General features: G+C 44.4%; 1 protein-coding gene across 1 annotated transcript; it reads right to left on the bottom strand.

Annotated features, from left to right (window-relative positions):
* Positions 1-261: 261 nt before the first annotated feature.
* MAU2 (MAU2 sister chromatid cohesion factor) lies at positions 262-13,774 on the bottom strand (the record flags this gene model as incomplete). The annotated part of the gene is made up of 18 exons (XM_010087352.1): positions 262-404; positions 1,796-1,923; positions 3,230-3,320; positions 3,898-4,009; positions 4,459-4,536; positions 4,783-4,832; positions 5,805-5,888; positions 6,164-6,229; positions 6,812-6,889; positions 7,896-7,999; positions 8,652-8,742; positions 9,206-9,352; positions 9,890-10,045; positions 10,540-10,567; positions 11,023-11,117; positions 12,649-12,744; positions 13,431-13,496; positions 13,757-13,774. Coding segments are annotated over 18 exons (1,563 nt in total), but the record flags the coding sequence as incomplete, so codon positions are not given.
* Positions 13,775-13,840: the final 66 nt, after the last annotated feature.

Below are 13,840 nucleotides of genomic sequence, written 5' to 3'. Positions count from 1 at the left end.
TATCGAACAATTTAAGGACCAAGTGTCCTTTGAACTAAACCTTAATTCTCAGCAAGAGGAAAGCAGATTAAAACCAGCAGGTATATACACACTAGCTGTATATTCACACACATTCTGTAAAAGCAGCTGAAAATGCCCTTCTCACTTTGCAAGTCTATGAAATGTACGTTGTCTTGATGCTTGTTTCCTACAAGGCCCTCACTAGAAGAGGAATTTGCTGCCTTTTCTTTGAAGAAAAGATTTTGCATGAATTTTTTCTCCTTTTTTGGCTTTTTTTTCTTTTTCTTTCTTTCTTTTTTAAACACACTGTCCTGATAGTTAATGCTTTCTCACAGGAGACTGGCCAGGCTGGTGGTGGGTCCGTTCTGTGCCTGGAACTGTACAGGAGGTGGTCCATCTGTCCACTGAAAGATAACAAACAGCATGAAAATCTCACAGCCGCGGCCTGGGGAGGAGCGGCAGCGAGGCGAGAGGAAGGAGCTCACCGCACAGACCTTCGCTGCCTTGAGATAATTAAAGATTTCAGCACAAGAAGCTGCGCATCAGGTTTGGCTTTGCTTTCTCTGCGTGGAGACGGTGTTTCTTTGGAAGCCGCTCCACGTGCCCGTCATTCCAAACCCGGCTGACTCCTGCGCTGTATCCAGGGTCAAGGGCAATCGAGTGAAAGCATTTCCTGCTCACACAGGTAGCCTCTGATCATCCACACGGGAAACCACGACTGGCACAAGCGAGGGGCCCCACTCGAGATGTGTCTGAGCCCATTAGCAGCTGTAGCATTTCCAGAGCAAGCAAAGCCTCTGGTTCTCACTTGTTACTAAAATATTTTCCTCTTACATTAGTAAAAATCTTCTAAAATGGGCAGATTTCATATTGGTTTCTTAATCCTCTTCCCCCTCCAGATTATGGAAAAGCCAGGGATGGCAGGCAGAGACGGGGAGGCTGGAGCTCACGTCTCTATGCCCAGCCCATGGGCTGCACTCGCAGATGGAGACGGGCGCCCGGCCCATCTCTCGACAGGGGCTGCACCACAAACACTTTAATTCGCACAAATCTCAGGATCCCTTTGCAAGCAAAGCCAGCAAATAGTGTCTTCCTACTGGCCTTTCCCCCCCAAAAAGGGAACACTGAAGAAAAAGATGTCAAGTTCCTCACATCTCACATTTGGACATTATTTCGCGGTGCAGAACATTAAATTATCTTACGCCCTTGCTGAGCTGCAGCTTAGGAAACCATTCTGTATTTTTACAAGAGCGTTAAAAATGTTTCTGACAGGAAGGGCACCAATACTGGAAGTTCAAAGACAGATGCACCTTCAGGCAATGGCTATACAGACATCAAATAGTGTATTAACTGGAATTCAGATTTATAGGTAAGTGGGAAAAACCCTGGGAATGCTGAAGTATCAACAGAAACAGTACTGCTTGCAGCGTACAACAGCATTCCCCAGAACAAGGCAGACTGGATGACCTAAACATCAAAATTAAACCTGAGAACATAGTAAAGTTTCTTTCCAAAGACATTTAAAAAATAAATAAATAAATAAAAATCTAAGTTCTGGTGTACCAAGAAAGCACTTCTAAGGAACAATGACCTTACTCCCCAAATAACCCCTGTAGAAGTGAATTAATTAATCGAGTCTCACTTCCTTTTCCTGTAATCAGTCCAGCTGAAGTACCAGGAAGTAGACTGAATTTCAGCAACTTACTGAGAAGTGTGCTCAGCAGAAGAAAGGAACAGTAAAGGAAAGCAGAGCACGTTGTTTTTTTTTTTTAACTGCCAGCTGAAGATTGCTTACCGTGATGAGATTGTGTTCTGGAAGACTGCACGCTTCGATGTGGTCCTGGAGGAGCTGCTGGGAGAAGTTTTGATGCATCTGTGCTGCCTCGTGCGCGTCCATGGCGTTCCCACAGGCTTTGTTCAGGTCTGCAAGACAAGCGCATCGTGTGCTCACCAAGAAACAGTGTTTGTACCTGTTCTCAACCGCCCGGCTCTCACCTAGAAAGTCTGTTCTCTGTGTTTGATGAATCCAATAATTGGTTTAAACAGCCAAAGTCACGTCACTTCCGAATGAAAACCCCTTTTAGGAGAAGCAGGGGCATGTGGGGAACCCAAACCCTTCCCGTTTCCAGTAGCGCTGGCAGTGCACCTTGCAGGGTTTGGTGTCATTTTAGATTCCAAATATTCCAAATAATATTACAGTAGCTTTAGAGAGAGGAAGCAAACTCCTCGCTCCCATACGAGCCCCTGGACAGTTTGCATTCGGATGTTTAGTTTCCAGCACCATCTAGTGGGAGCAGGAAAAGCTCGCCGGTCCCTCGCTGCAGCTCCACGATTCAGCAGCACAGGTTCCCGAGCTCAAGCAACATTTTTTCTTTAGGGAAATCTCCCTTCTGGGGGACTACAGGAGCCTGTTGCTTTGCATACACTGTGAGCTGATCCTAGCGTCTGTTTTCTGGGAGGTTTACTCACAGGAATTAGCTCAAATTTAAGATTAGTAAAGAATCACACAATTTCATCTCTAAATCCCATCCGGCACAGGGGCTCAGATGCTGCCCCTCCTACACCACGTGTCTGTGTTTTGTTATTCCTCATCAAGCAGCTTTTCTTCAAGAGCAGGTAATTAGTTCTAGAGAGGAAGCTTTTAGGAAAATCAAATCAGAACAGAAACGGCCTTTCGCTGTTCCCAGGTTAGTGGATACGACTGGAGGCAACATCAGCTGAACGCGGGGCGGTGTTTCACCTACAGAGGATTCATCCTGGCACTATCGGTGTGCTTCCCACAGGAACCACCGCTTGCAAATGGGTAAGAAAAGTCTTTCAATTGCCTGGAAGTGGTTTTGTAGCAAAAGCAACAGCAAAGCAGAAAACAAGGCTGACCCACAGGGCTCAACGCAGAGCACTGTGCTCGCAGTAAACACGACAATTTCGTATCAATTGAAGCTGCAGGGTAAGTTCTTGGGAAAATGGCAGAGTTCCTGCTTTATTTTCTAGCGAAAACAAATCAATTGCAGCGTTAATGCTGAGGGTCTGCCAAGAAGCTAGTCAATATTTGAACAAAGCATCCTGGGGCTTGTGTAAGGCAGATTAAACAATATTTGTGTATGAAGTGATATAAAAGTCTCTTATATTTATTAAAGCTCGTACACAGAAGCAAAGCCTAAGTGAAACTCAATCAAATGTTGACTAAATTGGAACTGCAGTCAAAGAGCAGCAGAGCAGCAGCGCTCACCTCTCAGCAGAGCTGATGACCAGAGCTGCACAGACATATCCGGGATCTTGCTTGCGAGCTGCATGGCTGGTACAACCATGTTATTACTTTCCTGGGGAAGAGCAGACATCAAAATAAAATGGGTATTTTTTCCTCCCTCCCTTTCAAATACACATTACATAGAGAAGTTAAATTTGTGACAAAAAAATTGTCCGCTTTAATTGCTGCCGCGTTCTAGCTAAGAAGTGGAAGCACCTGACGGGACAAGAACCCAAACACATCACCTGAAGCTGCCAAGAATTTTCTCTGTCCTAGGATTTACGGTGTCTGTTGTGCGAGATAACAAATATTTCCTGCATTCTGGAATATGGTGAGAATGAAGGAGCTTGTACCCACAATTCCTTCCAAAACAATCCAGCTGAATGATGTTCTTAGTCCCTTATTCAGCGCCGTTTTTCAAGTGCTTTCAGGCATTATAGAAACACATACTTCTAGGCTAGACTTCAAACACTACTTTGTTAAAGTGTCACTAAACATGCAAATTACAGCTACAGAATTAGTAAATCAATAAGCAAATAAACCAATAAACCAGCATTCTTAAACAATAATTTCCCAAAATGTCCTGATTTTCGATGGCAAAGGACAAGTCAAACATCTACACAGTAATAGCGGAGACAGCAAAAGCTTACCCTGTGATTCCCTAACACGTAGAATATATGACCCAGGAGCACGAGAGAACATGCTGTTAATCGATTCAAGTCTTCTGCATTTGACATCTTCAATGTCTCTCGCAAAAATCGTCTACCAAAAGAGAGCAAAAAGAAAGTGTTTTAAAAACTCTACTTTCCCTCCAGGATGTAAGAAACATCATTAAGAATGGAATGAATCCAACTGGCAAATATTGGCACTGAGGAATAAACGTGTGCTGCAGGTGACCTTAAACCAAGCACTTAATTCTCAAACCTCACCCTTCATTGAGCAGAAATGACTACGATCCTTCTTTGAACAGGTTTTGTTTCAGATGTGCCACTGCAGAACACCGCGCAAGTATTGTCACTAGCATTCAGCACTAAAGAGATCTAAACCCAACAGCATCCTGGTATTTCCCCCCAAGTAAAACAGAAGGTTGACTAAATCCACAGGGAGAAGATCTAGCAGGTTTGAAAGCAAAAGTTTCATTTTTATTTTACAAAGCTTGCTTTAGTTCCTCCTTTTTTCCCCACCTGCCAAGTGCACTGAGTGATACTCACTTTGCCTCGTTGTATCTTCCTTGGAAGAAGGAAAACAGACCTCGGATGTAGAAAGCCGCTGCTCGTAGACAGTGAGAGCTATGGAGAAAGCCATGTGTTGAAATCAAAGCATGGTGCAGTGATTAAAGGCAAGACAGAGAGATTTCTAGGAATTTGCCTAATAATCAAATCTCCAAACAAAACATTATCTCTAAAGCATGGTCAGAACTTCTGCCTTGAAAAGAAGTTGTTTATTTTGTTTGCTTTTAAAAAAAGCCTGCTACAAATCCAGTACTACCATCACCAACGCAACAACAGCATGCAGATAGCTTCTGGAATTCTCACCTCACAGGAAAATTATGGTCCGGATTTATCCTTTCCAATAAGCTGTAAAGCTGCAAAGTGGGAAGGGAAAAGAGACAATCAGCGTTTCTCACACACACGGGCTCACAGTATCTGACAGCAAGTGTTTTTATAGCAAGTGCACATCAAATCGAAAGGGTGCAAGGCACCAACACCACACTCATGTTGTACTGCTTAGCTGATAGCACCAGGTTTCATGCCCATTTTCATCCTAAAAATCAAGTTTTATACAAAATATCCTTTCTCAGACTTTCTAGAACCTTCTATACCATGTTAATAAGTCCTCAGAAACTGTCATATCTGAGCTGTTCAAGACCCAAATGAATGCTCTATCAGATTTGCCATTTAATTAAAACCAGAAATCACTTAAGCAAAAAAAAAAAGTCAACTTTTTAAATTCTTATTTTTGCTCTAAGCTTTTAACAAAGTACTGCGTGCTTGGTGAAAAAGTTAATTTCCAGCCTCTTCGCAAGCAACCTGCAAGTGTCTCTGGAAAGCTACCACCGGGGGATCAGACACATCACTGACAGAGTGCACACGGCTGAATTTTTATATTAATATGGCTTCAGGCACGCTGCTGAAGCAAAACGAACGTACACGTGCACATCCCTATTTCTGGCTGTTTAGTTAAACCTTGCTAAGGTTTTGTGTCATCTAATAAAACCCCTGAACAGATGGAAACTGAAGCGAACAGGCTGAATGAGTCAAGATGACAGAGTCAACCACACGCTTCGCACCGGGAAGCTTGCCCTCCCAGTGCTTCAGAGAATTCTGCACACAATCCACAACACTCGTGCTTCGGTGCTTTGCAGCTCAGCCACCGATACCACTGGTTCAGTGCCGTTAACTGACACTGCCCTGGTGAAGGAGTCGCCCGGCTGCCCGACAAGGCACTGCTTTGCAAAAATGCTCAGAAAAAAATGAATAATCCAAGCACAGTAGCTTGTTTGCTTTCTTTCCAAGAAAGTTCTGACTTTGAGAACGCCGGTCGGAACCCAGCTTACCTCTTGGTGCCGGTTGCCTTCCCTGATGTACACGCTGGCTAAGTTTGTCACAATAAACGCCCACAGTTCTTGATGTGTAGTGAGCTGAAACAAAGAAGATACCAACAGCACAGTCAGACACTTCAGCATCTAACCTGGAATTTGCTCACCTTATATAAATCACAGATTGGGTGTCTGACATTCTTCTGTTAATAAATCCTCCTGACCTGAACTGTGATCAGCGTAGAAAAAACTGAACTAATAACCAGAGACGATCTCCAGATTTCCCTTCCAACCTCAACTGATTTGCGACCCACACAACAAGCCCATTTCCACACTGAACAGCCACAGTAAATAGTTTGGGAAGAAAAAAATCTTACCCTCAGTGCTGTAGTAAATTGTGCTTCTGCATTGTCCATGCAATTAACAGAAATGCAGTAGAGCCCCTGTAGAAAACATGATATTTCTAAGGTAACACAATATGATTATAGAAAACCGAGAACGCACAGAAAGGCATGCACAAAACTGCAGAAATCTCAGGATGTTAGCAGGAAAAAAGGGAAGCAGCAAGTCTTAGTTTTGCTTGGCTCTCGGAAAAAACAAACAATTTCTATACAAAGGCCTTCCAAATAGTACGCTCCTGTAAAAACTGCCCCATTTATCTAAAAACTCCTCTTAATTTCTTATAAAACTCAAACAGCAATGCTATACAAGTGCTTCCCCTTACGCAGTTCCCACAACATGCTCCAACAAGCACAGTGCAAATCCTGTGTGTTCAGCTTGCACACTAACCATCACACCACACGTCACTCGTTTTAAAAAGGGATTTAAGCCTTTGACAGGCTTGAATTAACACTGGGCGCGAGTCCCCACAGCAGGACGGGCAATCGATAGCGCAGAGCCCGTCACCCAGCAGGAAATCTCGCTGCCTGCCTCGCTACGGTCTCATTAGTTCCTGGGGAGGAAGGTGAGCCTTGGGTTTGCTCTTCCAAAGAGTCAAAAGTTTACTGCTAATCACAGACACTTACTAACAGAGTGTGCAGCTGGGCAGCGTGATTGGAAAATAGTCTGGGAGACTGCTGGCAGAGCTGACAGACTTGGGAAATCTGTTAGGAAAAAATAAAAATATTTTAAGATACTTTTTCTCCATTTCATTTTACGCTCTAAATCCATCTACTTGCATCACACGTGTCATTCAGAACGTTTCAGTGATTGGTTCCAGAATCCCAAGTCCTGCTCTTAGGTAGAAGCAGAGGCCAGGCTTGCCTCACGCCGTGGTACGCACGCTGCTCCACACACACACCTCCCACGCAGCCGCACGCTCAAACCGGTTCTGAATTATTTGCTTTGCAGCAGCTCCACCATATGGTGGCACCACCTGCAAACCAAGCCACAGATCTCTTCCGACACACTCAGAATTGGGAGCTGGCATGCAACGGAAAAACTGGGACCAAAAATCTTCCACAGGGCATGTGCTTGTGACGAGTTTTATGAGTTTTATGAGCCAGAACCGATGATGATTCTTTTAGCAGGCTAACGTTCCCCCCATCCGCCAGGAGAAGGCGGACAGCAGAGGCTGGGATGTACAGCAGTGTGTCCTATAAATACAGGATGGATGGACAGGAATTAAAAATGGCTGAGAAGGGAAAGAAAGCACAGTTCTTTCTTGCATTAGAATGCCATTGCCCTTCTCCTTCCCCCCAAACTAAATAAGAGGAGGAAAGGATGAAGGGCAGGGAACCTTAAAAACTGAGAAATACTTGGGACACAACAGGAATGCTGAGAGTTAGGAGCCACTCTCCGTCATGAATCTGAGAGAAAGGGAAAAGACACCAGAGTCTGACTGCGACGTATGATCAGGAACACGTCAGTTGTAGCCACTGATTAATTACTGTTGACTCCAAGAGCAACTCCAGAGTGTTCTTAAATAAAATATTTAAGAGGCGACAAATTCCACAGCTTCAGAGTTGTGGTATCCTGAGGACGGTCAGGCCTGACTACAGCTGTCAGTTCCAGCAATCAGCACTGCTGGAATCCCCATCTCAGCCCAGTTATCTTCCTCAAAACTAACACGGCCGTACTTTAAAAGTTATGAGGAAACCCCACGTTTACCTCCTGCAACGCTGTGGCTTTGTGTCCCGTGACAAGCCGACACATGATAATGTGTTCCAACAAAATAACTTGGAAAGATGACAAGATAGGGCTGCAGTCCAGCACTGAGGAGGGAAAAGCAATTCGGTAAGTGAAGTGAAGACAACGCGAACATCCCAACCACGCAGCCTCCCCGCACCGAGCCCGCTGCCGCAGTTGCAGGTGGTTCACCAAGACTTCAACATAAAGATCCCTCTGCAGAAATCTAGAGAGTGATGTCTTTGGCTGGACCTCCTGGTGTCAGAAGGGGCAGAGTACTGCCCAGCTCCTTTTCCATATGCTACGGGAAGGATGGCACAGGTTTTAAAAACAAAACAAAACACACACAGGAAAAAAACCCCAAACCCCACCAAAACGATACCTGAACTGTCAGGAGCTGGAGTCTGAGCACCAGTTAAAAAAAAAAAAAACAACACACCTTGGGAACACATGCTCATTTTAGAGAATCAACAGCTTGGCTAGCCAAACACACGGACAGTCAGAAAGGCAGCATGACACCATAGGTATTTACAGTCCCATTTACTGGGTTAGAATAAAAACCACCAAAACTTGCTTTCTGTGTTCAGAGTAACCATCCAGTTTTAAAACAAAGTTCCTAGATGCAGCCTGCTGTCCCGGTGAGCTAAACAAGGTCGTTGCCGTTTTATTTGGGTTTTTTAATTAGCAACAAGTAATGGAATCTTGCAGCATCAGCTACATGATAACCCTTATCCTTACTTTTTAGCTTCTCTAGCTGCATGAGTGCTTTGTCTGTGTACTTCTGAGCCTTCTCCAGGTACCCCGCTTGCATGGAATGCATCACTGTCACCTGCCGGAAAACACAGGAAAGGTTACAAAAAATCACCTTTGCAAAGAGGAAAGGTCTTCACACAACTCCTCAGCCACCAGCTTTGTAAACTACATTTTGACAACACTGCAGAATATAATCATATTCAAGAGGTGAGGCAACTCGTTTCAGGAATTTCAAGTCAAGATTGTCACTCTGTTGGTAAAAAACAAGCCAACATAGCTCTACTTTGCATAAGTTAATTTATTCTATTTGGCTTGGATATTAATGAAGTTACATTCCAGTTCCAGACTTCTTACACAGTCTCTTCAAACACTGACATCACGGAAAGCAGGAGTCTCACAGATGCTGTGGCAGAATTAAACTGCCAGTGCAACGTAAAGCAGCATATGGTCTGCAGAATCTACCGCTGCTGGCTCCAAGCGATTTTTAACCAATTCCTCATTAATTAGCAATATACGTTAAGGAAAAACGAGCTTCTCACCAAGTAAACAAGCACACACATGTGTTCCTTGGGCAGCCAGTGGAAGAGATCAGCGGGGTTGCTGGGCAGAATTTCATCGTCGTGCAGCGTGGAGATGGTCTGGATGCACTGCTGAAGCTGTTTCAGGCAGGGCTTCACACTTTTCACCTGCAAAAGACGATTCACATCAGCCATAGCTGCTGCAGACCAGATGCTCAAAGATTTACTTAGTTGGGAAAACATTCCAGGCAATAAATGATCTCCACATTCAGGAAATTAGTTGACGCATAAATCACAACACTAGCACGACCCAACAGTGCGTGCTTTAGGTCTGTTCCAGGATTAACACCAACCAGCCCTTCATATGACCAACAGACACTCAAAATATCTTCCAAAGTTACACACAAAGGCTGTTATCTTCACCAACGTTGCATGGAAGCACGAGCAGCCACCATGGTTAGGTTACAGGCACATCACAATAAACCTTTCCGTGGGGAAGAGGAAATGGATGAAATTTCTTCAGTTCTCATTTAATTTGTGATTAAAACCTACAGAAATTAAGTTTCACTAACAAGAAGCACAGCATAGCAAAAAAAAAAAAAATCCCCCCAAATCACCTCACTGCAATAACCATCTCCTTTGGAGGCAGTTCTCTTTTTCCCCAGTTCTCACATGGGAAATAAAAGCGGCACAACTCGCGCGTACCTGCCCAGCATCCAGGTAATGCGTGACCTGCAGGACCAAGAAGAACACGCGTAACGACTCTTTCTGGATGGGGTTTCCTTGCCAGTTTTCAACTATCTGTCCGCAGAGGGTGAGGAGAGGGTGCACCTCCTGCAGCTTGCGTTCCATTAGAAGGAGCTACAATTTAAAATAAAAATTCAATATTTTTGTGCTACACGGTTGAAACACTCAGAGAACCACAGCAGAGCCCCAGGTACGTTAATCTATTATTTAAAACAAAAACAGACTCAAAGAAATCCTATTGCAAGAGCACCAGCCTTTTCACACCACCAGATTTCTCATCCCTAATTACAAGGGCTCCGGTGACAATTGGCAATTGTCCTTTTTCCTTTCATAAAATTGTTTGTCCTAATTAATAAAAGAGGAAAAAAAGCCAAGCCTTTTCACAAGAATCTCCCAAGAATCCTGCAGAATTAAGGCTTATCCCAGGTATATTTTTATACTGTGCTTGCTCACATGAACATAACAGAACATATCAAGCACAGGTGAGCATGCAAGAGACCTCAAAACGAATAGCCTGTGTTCTGGCAGGTTACATTCTACTGCTCTGTAACTTGCATTATACTAGTTAAACTAGAAGATAGTTTATTTTAAAAGTACATCCAACTTACCATCCCCTTGCTTAGCAGAAACAGTGCTCTGAAATGAAACAAAATGGTGTCATGCTCAAGAACAAAGTTACCCAAACCACAACTGTGTATATAAACCCTGAGAAAAAAACCAGATCTGCTCTGCTAGATGGAACAGTCCAGTGGTAGCCCCAGGAATCAAAATCCCAGCCCCTGAGGTTTGTATCCAAGCTTTGGACAGTTCTGGTTACAACAGTTTCTAAGGCTGAAAGAGGCTAGGGGGAAACTGGCTGACAGAGCCAACAAAAAAAATTAATTTTGAGAAGAGACTCTCCAGCATCTTGGTGGCCATTATTGGTTTTAACAGAAAAAGGAAAGAGCTGGAGAAACACTCAGATCTAAGAGAACACTCAGAAATACTGTTTTTTTTTAAAAAAAACCCACACAGCAACAACATCTCTAAATAAAACGCAGAAGAAACCAAAATTTTTTCTGTGGGAAGGCAAAAAGGTCGAGGGAACTCACCTGGTGTACTCTGATCCTACCACCCGAGCGTATTCTGCTCCTACTCCGAGAAGGTCACATGCAGATACTAAGTCTTTTTCAAGTGTATGTAGTTGCTGAAATAAAAAAAATTCATAAGAGATCAGCACTTTCTTTGTGAACTTAATGAGCCATTTTTTAAAACATAATTGCTCCTATGCTTTACACATGGCAAGTGTTAAACTAGTACTTGTTAAATGGACCATCTGATTTTAGACTTGTTTTCTGGGAACACCTGGCATTCTCCAAAAAAAGTCTGTAACATTTCAAAGAAAAAGTGTCAGCCCAGTTTCACACCACGCAAAGTTGTTATAATTCATTAAAATCATGTGCAGATCAGATCCCAACTGCTCCAGTATCACCGTGGACCGTTACACTGGAGTAACTGGAAAAACAGAGTGTCTTTTCCAGCAAGAAGAGCAGAGGAAGTCCCCAAGGTATGCTTCAGGTAACAGGGAGAGGATGAAGCAGCTGCCAGAGCACCTCTCACTCCCTCCTGCCTGCCAGCTCCTGTACCTGCTCCACACCGGGGCAGAGAGCCGCAGAGGAACAGGCACCAGGGCAATGAGACACACAGGCCGCTGCGGTCGAGCAAAAGCCAGAAAGGAAACAGCACACGGAAGAGGAATCAGCAAAGAATGTCAGGCTTCGAGGAAGGATCCTGCTCAGAGGGAGGCACCGAGAAAAATGCTTAAGCTGCTTCTGAGTACTCAGGCATTAACTCATCGCAAAGCAAACATTTGTCCTTTAATCGACAGGAGAGAGCAGCTCTCCACAACCCACTGCTCCTCACTGCACAAAGGATCTGGCAATTCCTTCCCAACAAAGCTGGTCTGCTTGTTTAAGCTCATCAGGAAAGGAGAAAAGCCAAGGGCAGGTGACTATTAAGACAGTCTTCAAAGATAAAATTGCTTCCTAACTAGCTCTCTGCCACAGAGCACCTCTAAAGAGCAATTAACTCCCTCAACCTTCGCGTTAAACACCTTGGAGCTCTTCAGAAGCTGAGAACAGGCACAACCTGGAAAACATTTCAGAGCGGTTACACAGCTGAAGTAAGGACGGTAACAAATGTTAAACACTTCAACTTCCAACATGTGCCAGTTTATTCCTAGAAGTGAAGACGGTCTGACCCGTGCAGCTGAAGCCACACTTAAGAGCACATTACGGAACTGGAAGGGTAACCTTGCTCCGAGGCCTCCGCACCAGCTGCTCTTCCCATCCCAGTCCTGCTCCGCGTGCTAATTAGGTTGAAAATAATCAAACGAACCCTTCAGGTTGGCAAGCTCCAATTCCAGCAGACTTTAGGCGAACATTTGCCCTTACTGCCAGCCATGAGGCGCATTTTATTTCGCTCTATCTCTGCAGCTGTGTGTAACCAGAGCCCACAGAATGATCCTTGCTGCCTTCTTCCCTAAAAAGCGAGCCTTGATCCCAATCCACATAATTACTTAATTTTTCTTCTTTTGCCTCTCCGTTAGCAGCAATGACTGGGGAGGGGGAGAAGGCATCCAGCCTCTTTTTAAGAGGAATACAGATATTTTCCAGGCCTTTTTTTTTCCCCAATCACAGTGCTACAGCTGAACATGGTTATCAATAGAAATGACTTACTGCAAGTTGAAAAAGCAATCTACAGTGCCAGTAGGGAGTCTGCTGGGAAATCTGGATGGCTTTGCGTAACAGAGGTTTTGCTGTATCCACTGAATTCTGAAACAGAAACACACACCCTAAGTTAGCATAAGAACAGGCTCCTGGGAACTTCATCACTAACAACAGCAACTTAAACCAATTGTGTTCTTGATCCCCCATTAAGGTCTCACAGGTCTGGAGTCTTAAAATATGAAAAGCAACAAAACCAAGTGTTTAACACCCAGGCCCACACATCTACACTCGACTCAAAGTCTCTTCAAAAATATTACCTATTAAACTCCTCTGGCCACTACTCTAACACGCACTTTTGTCCTGCATGTGAGAGAAAAGGCAAACATTTGCTTTAGTGAAAGACTACCTAAAGCTTTTCTGGAGAAAAAGAATAAAAATAGCCTAGGAACACAACAAAAGCCTGAGGAAAACTGTCTACTTCCCTCTCTCCTCCCAAGTTAGCCTGTCTTTGTCTGAATGAGGGCTAAAGAAATACTTTGGCCAAATAAACTTCCTTTGCTGCGGACGACCTGCATGGCAGTTCCAGCAGCAGCTTCCACAATAAGAAAGACTATAAACCCTTTGAGCCTTATACTTTAGTACTCTACATTTACATTGCAGCTGGACTCTAAAAATTTCAGAAATCCTGTTGTCAGCAGCAACCTACTCCAAGACCAAAGCCACTCAAATTAAACGCCACCCTGCAGCCCCAGCACAACAGAATTTCCGAAGCAGACACAACGTGCACTCACCTCCTGACAATACAGTTCGGACAGAAGGCTGGCTGCCTCAAACTTAACATCTTCAAACTGAGGAATCTAGCAGCATCACAGTTAAGTGAATATGAAACACAGTGTGGAACACAGCAATGCTCCAATATCCCAGAAAACCCCTTTAGAGAACATACACATGAGGAAAGCAGCCCACAGCCACTGAAGTAGATCACAAATACCAGCTAAATCCCCGTCCCCAGGGCCAGGCTCTCTCTGGGGAGCTGTTTGGTGACCAGCACCCTCGCTGAGGGATCGAGGCGACCAGGCAGCGTCGCTCCACAGCGGGACGGCCAGGCAAAGGATACCTGCTGTGAGATCAACCACTGCAAGAGAACACAGGGGGTTAGTCTGCACCCCCACAGCCCGGCCCCGCTGACAGGGCCCCTCTC

Source organism: Pterocles gutturalis, unplaced genomic scaffold (assembly GCF_000699245.1).
Source record: "Pterocles gutturalis isolate BGI_N339 unplaced genomic scaffold, ASM69924v1 scaffold7421, whole genome shotgun sequence".
Taxonomy (NCBI): Eukaryota; Metazoa; Chordata; class Aves; order Pterocliformes; family Pteroclidae; genus Pterocles; species Pterocles gutturalis.
The sequence above is the reverse complement of the archived record's forward strand: the minus strand, read 5'-3'. Positions and strand labels throughout refer to the sequence as shown.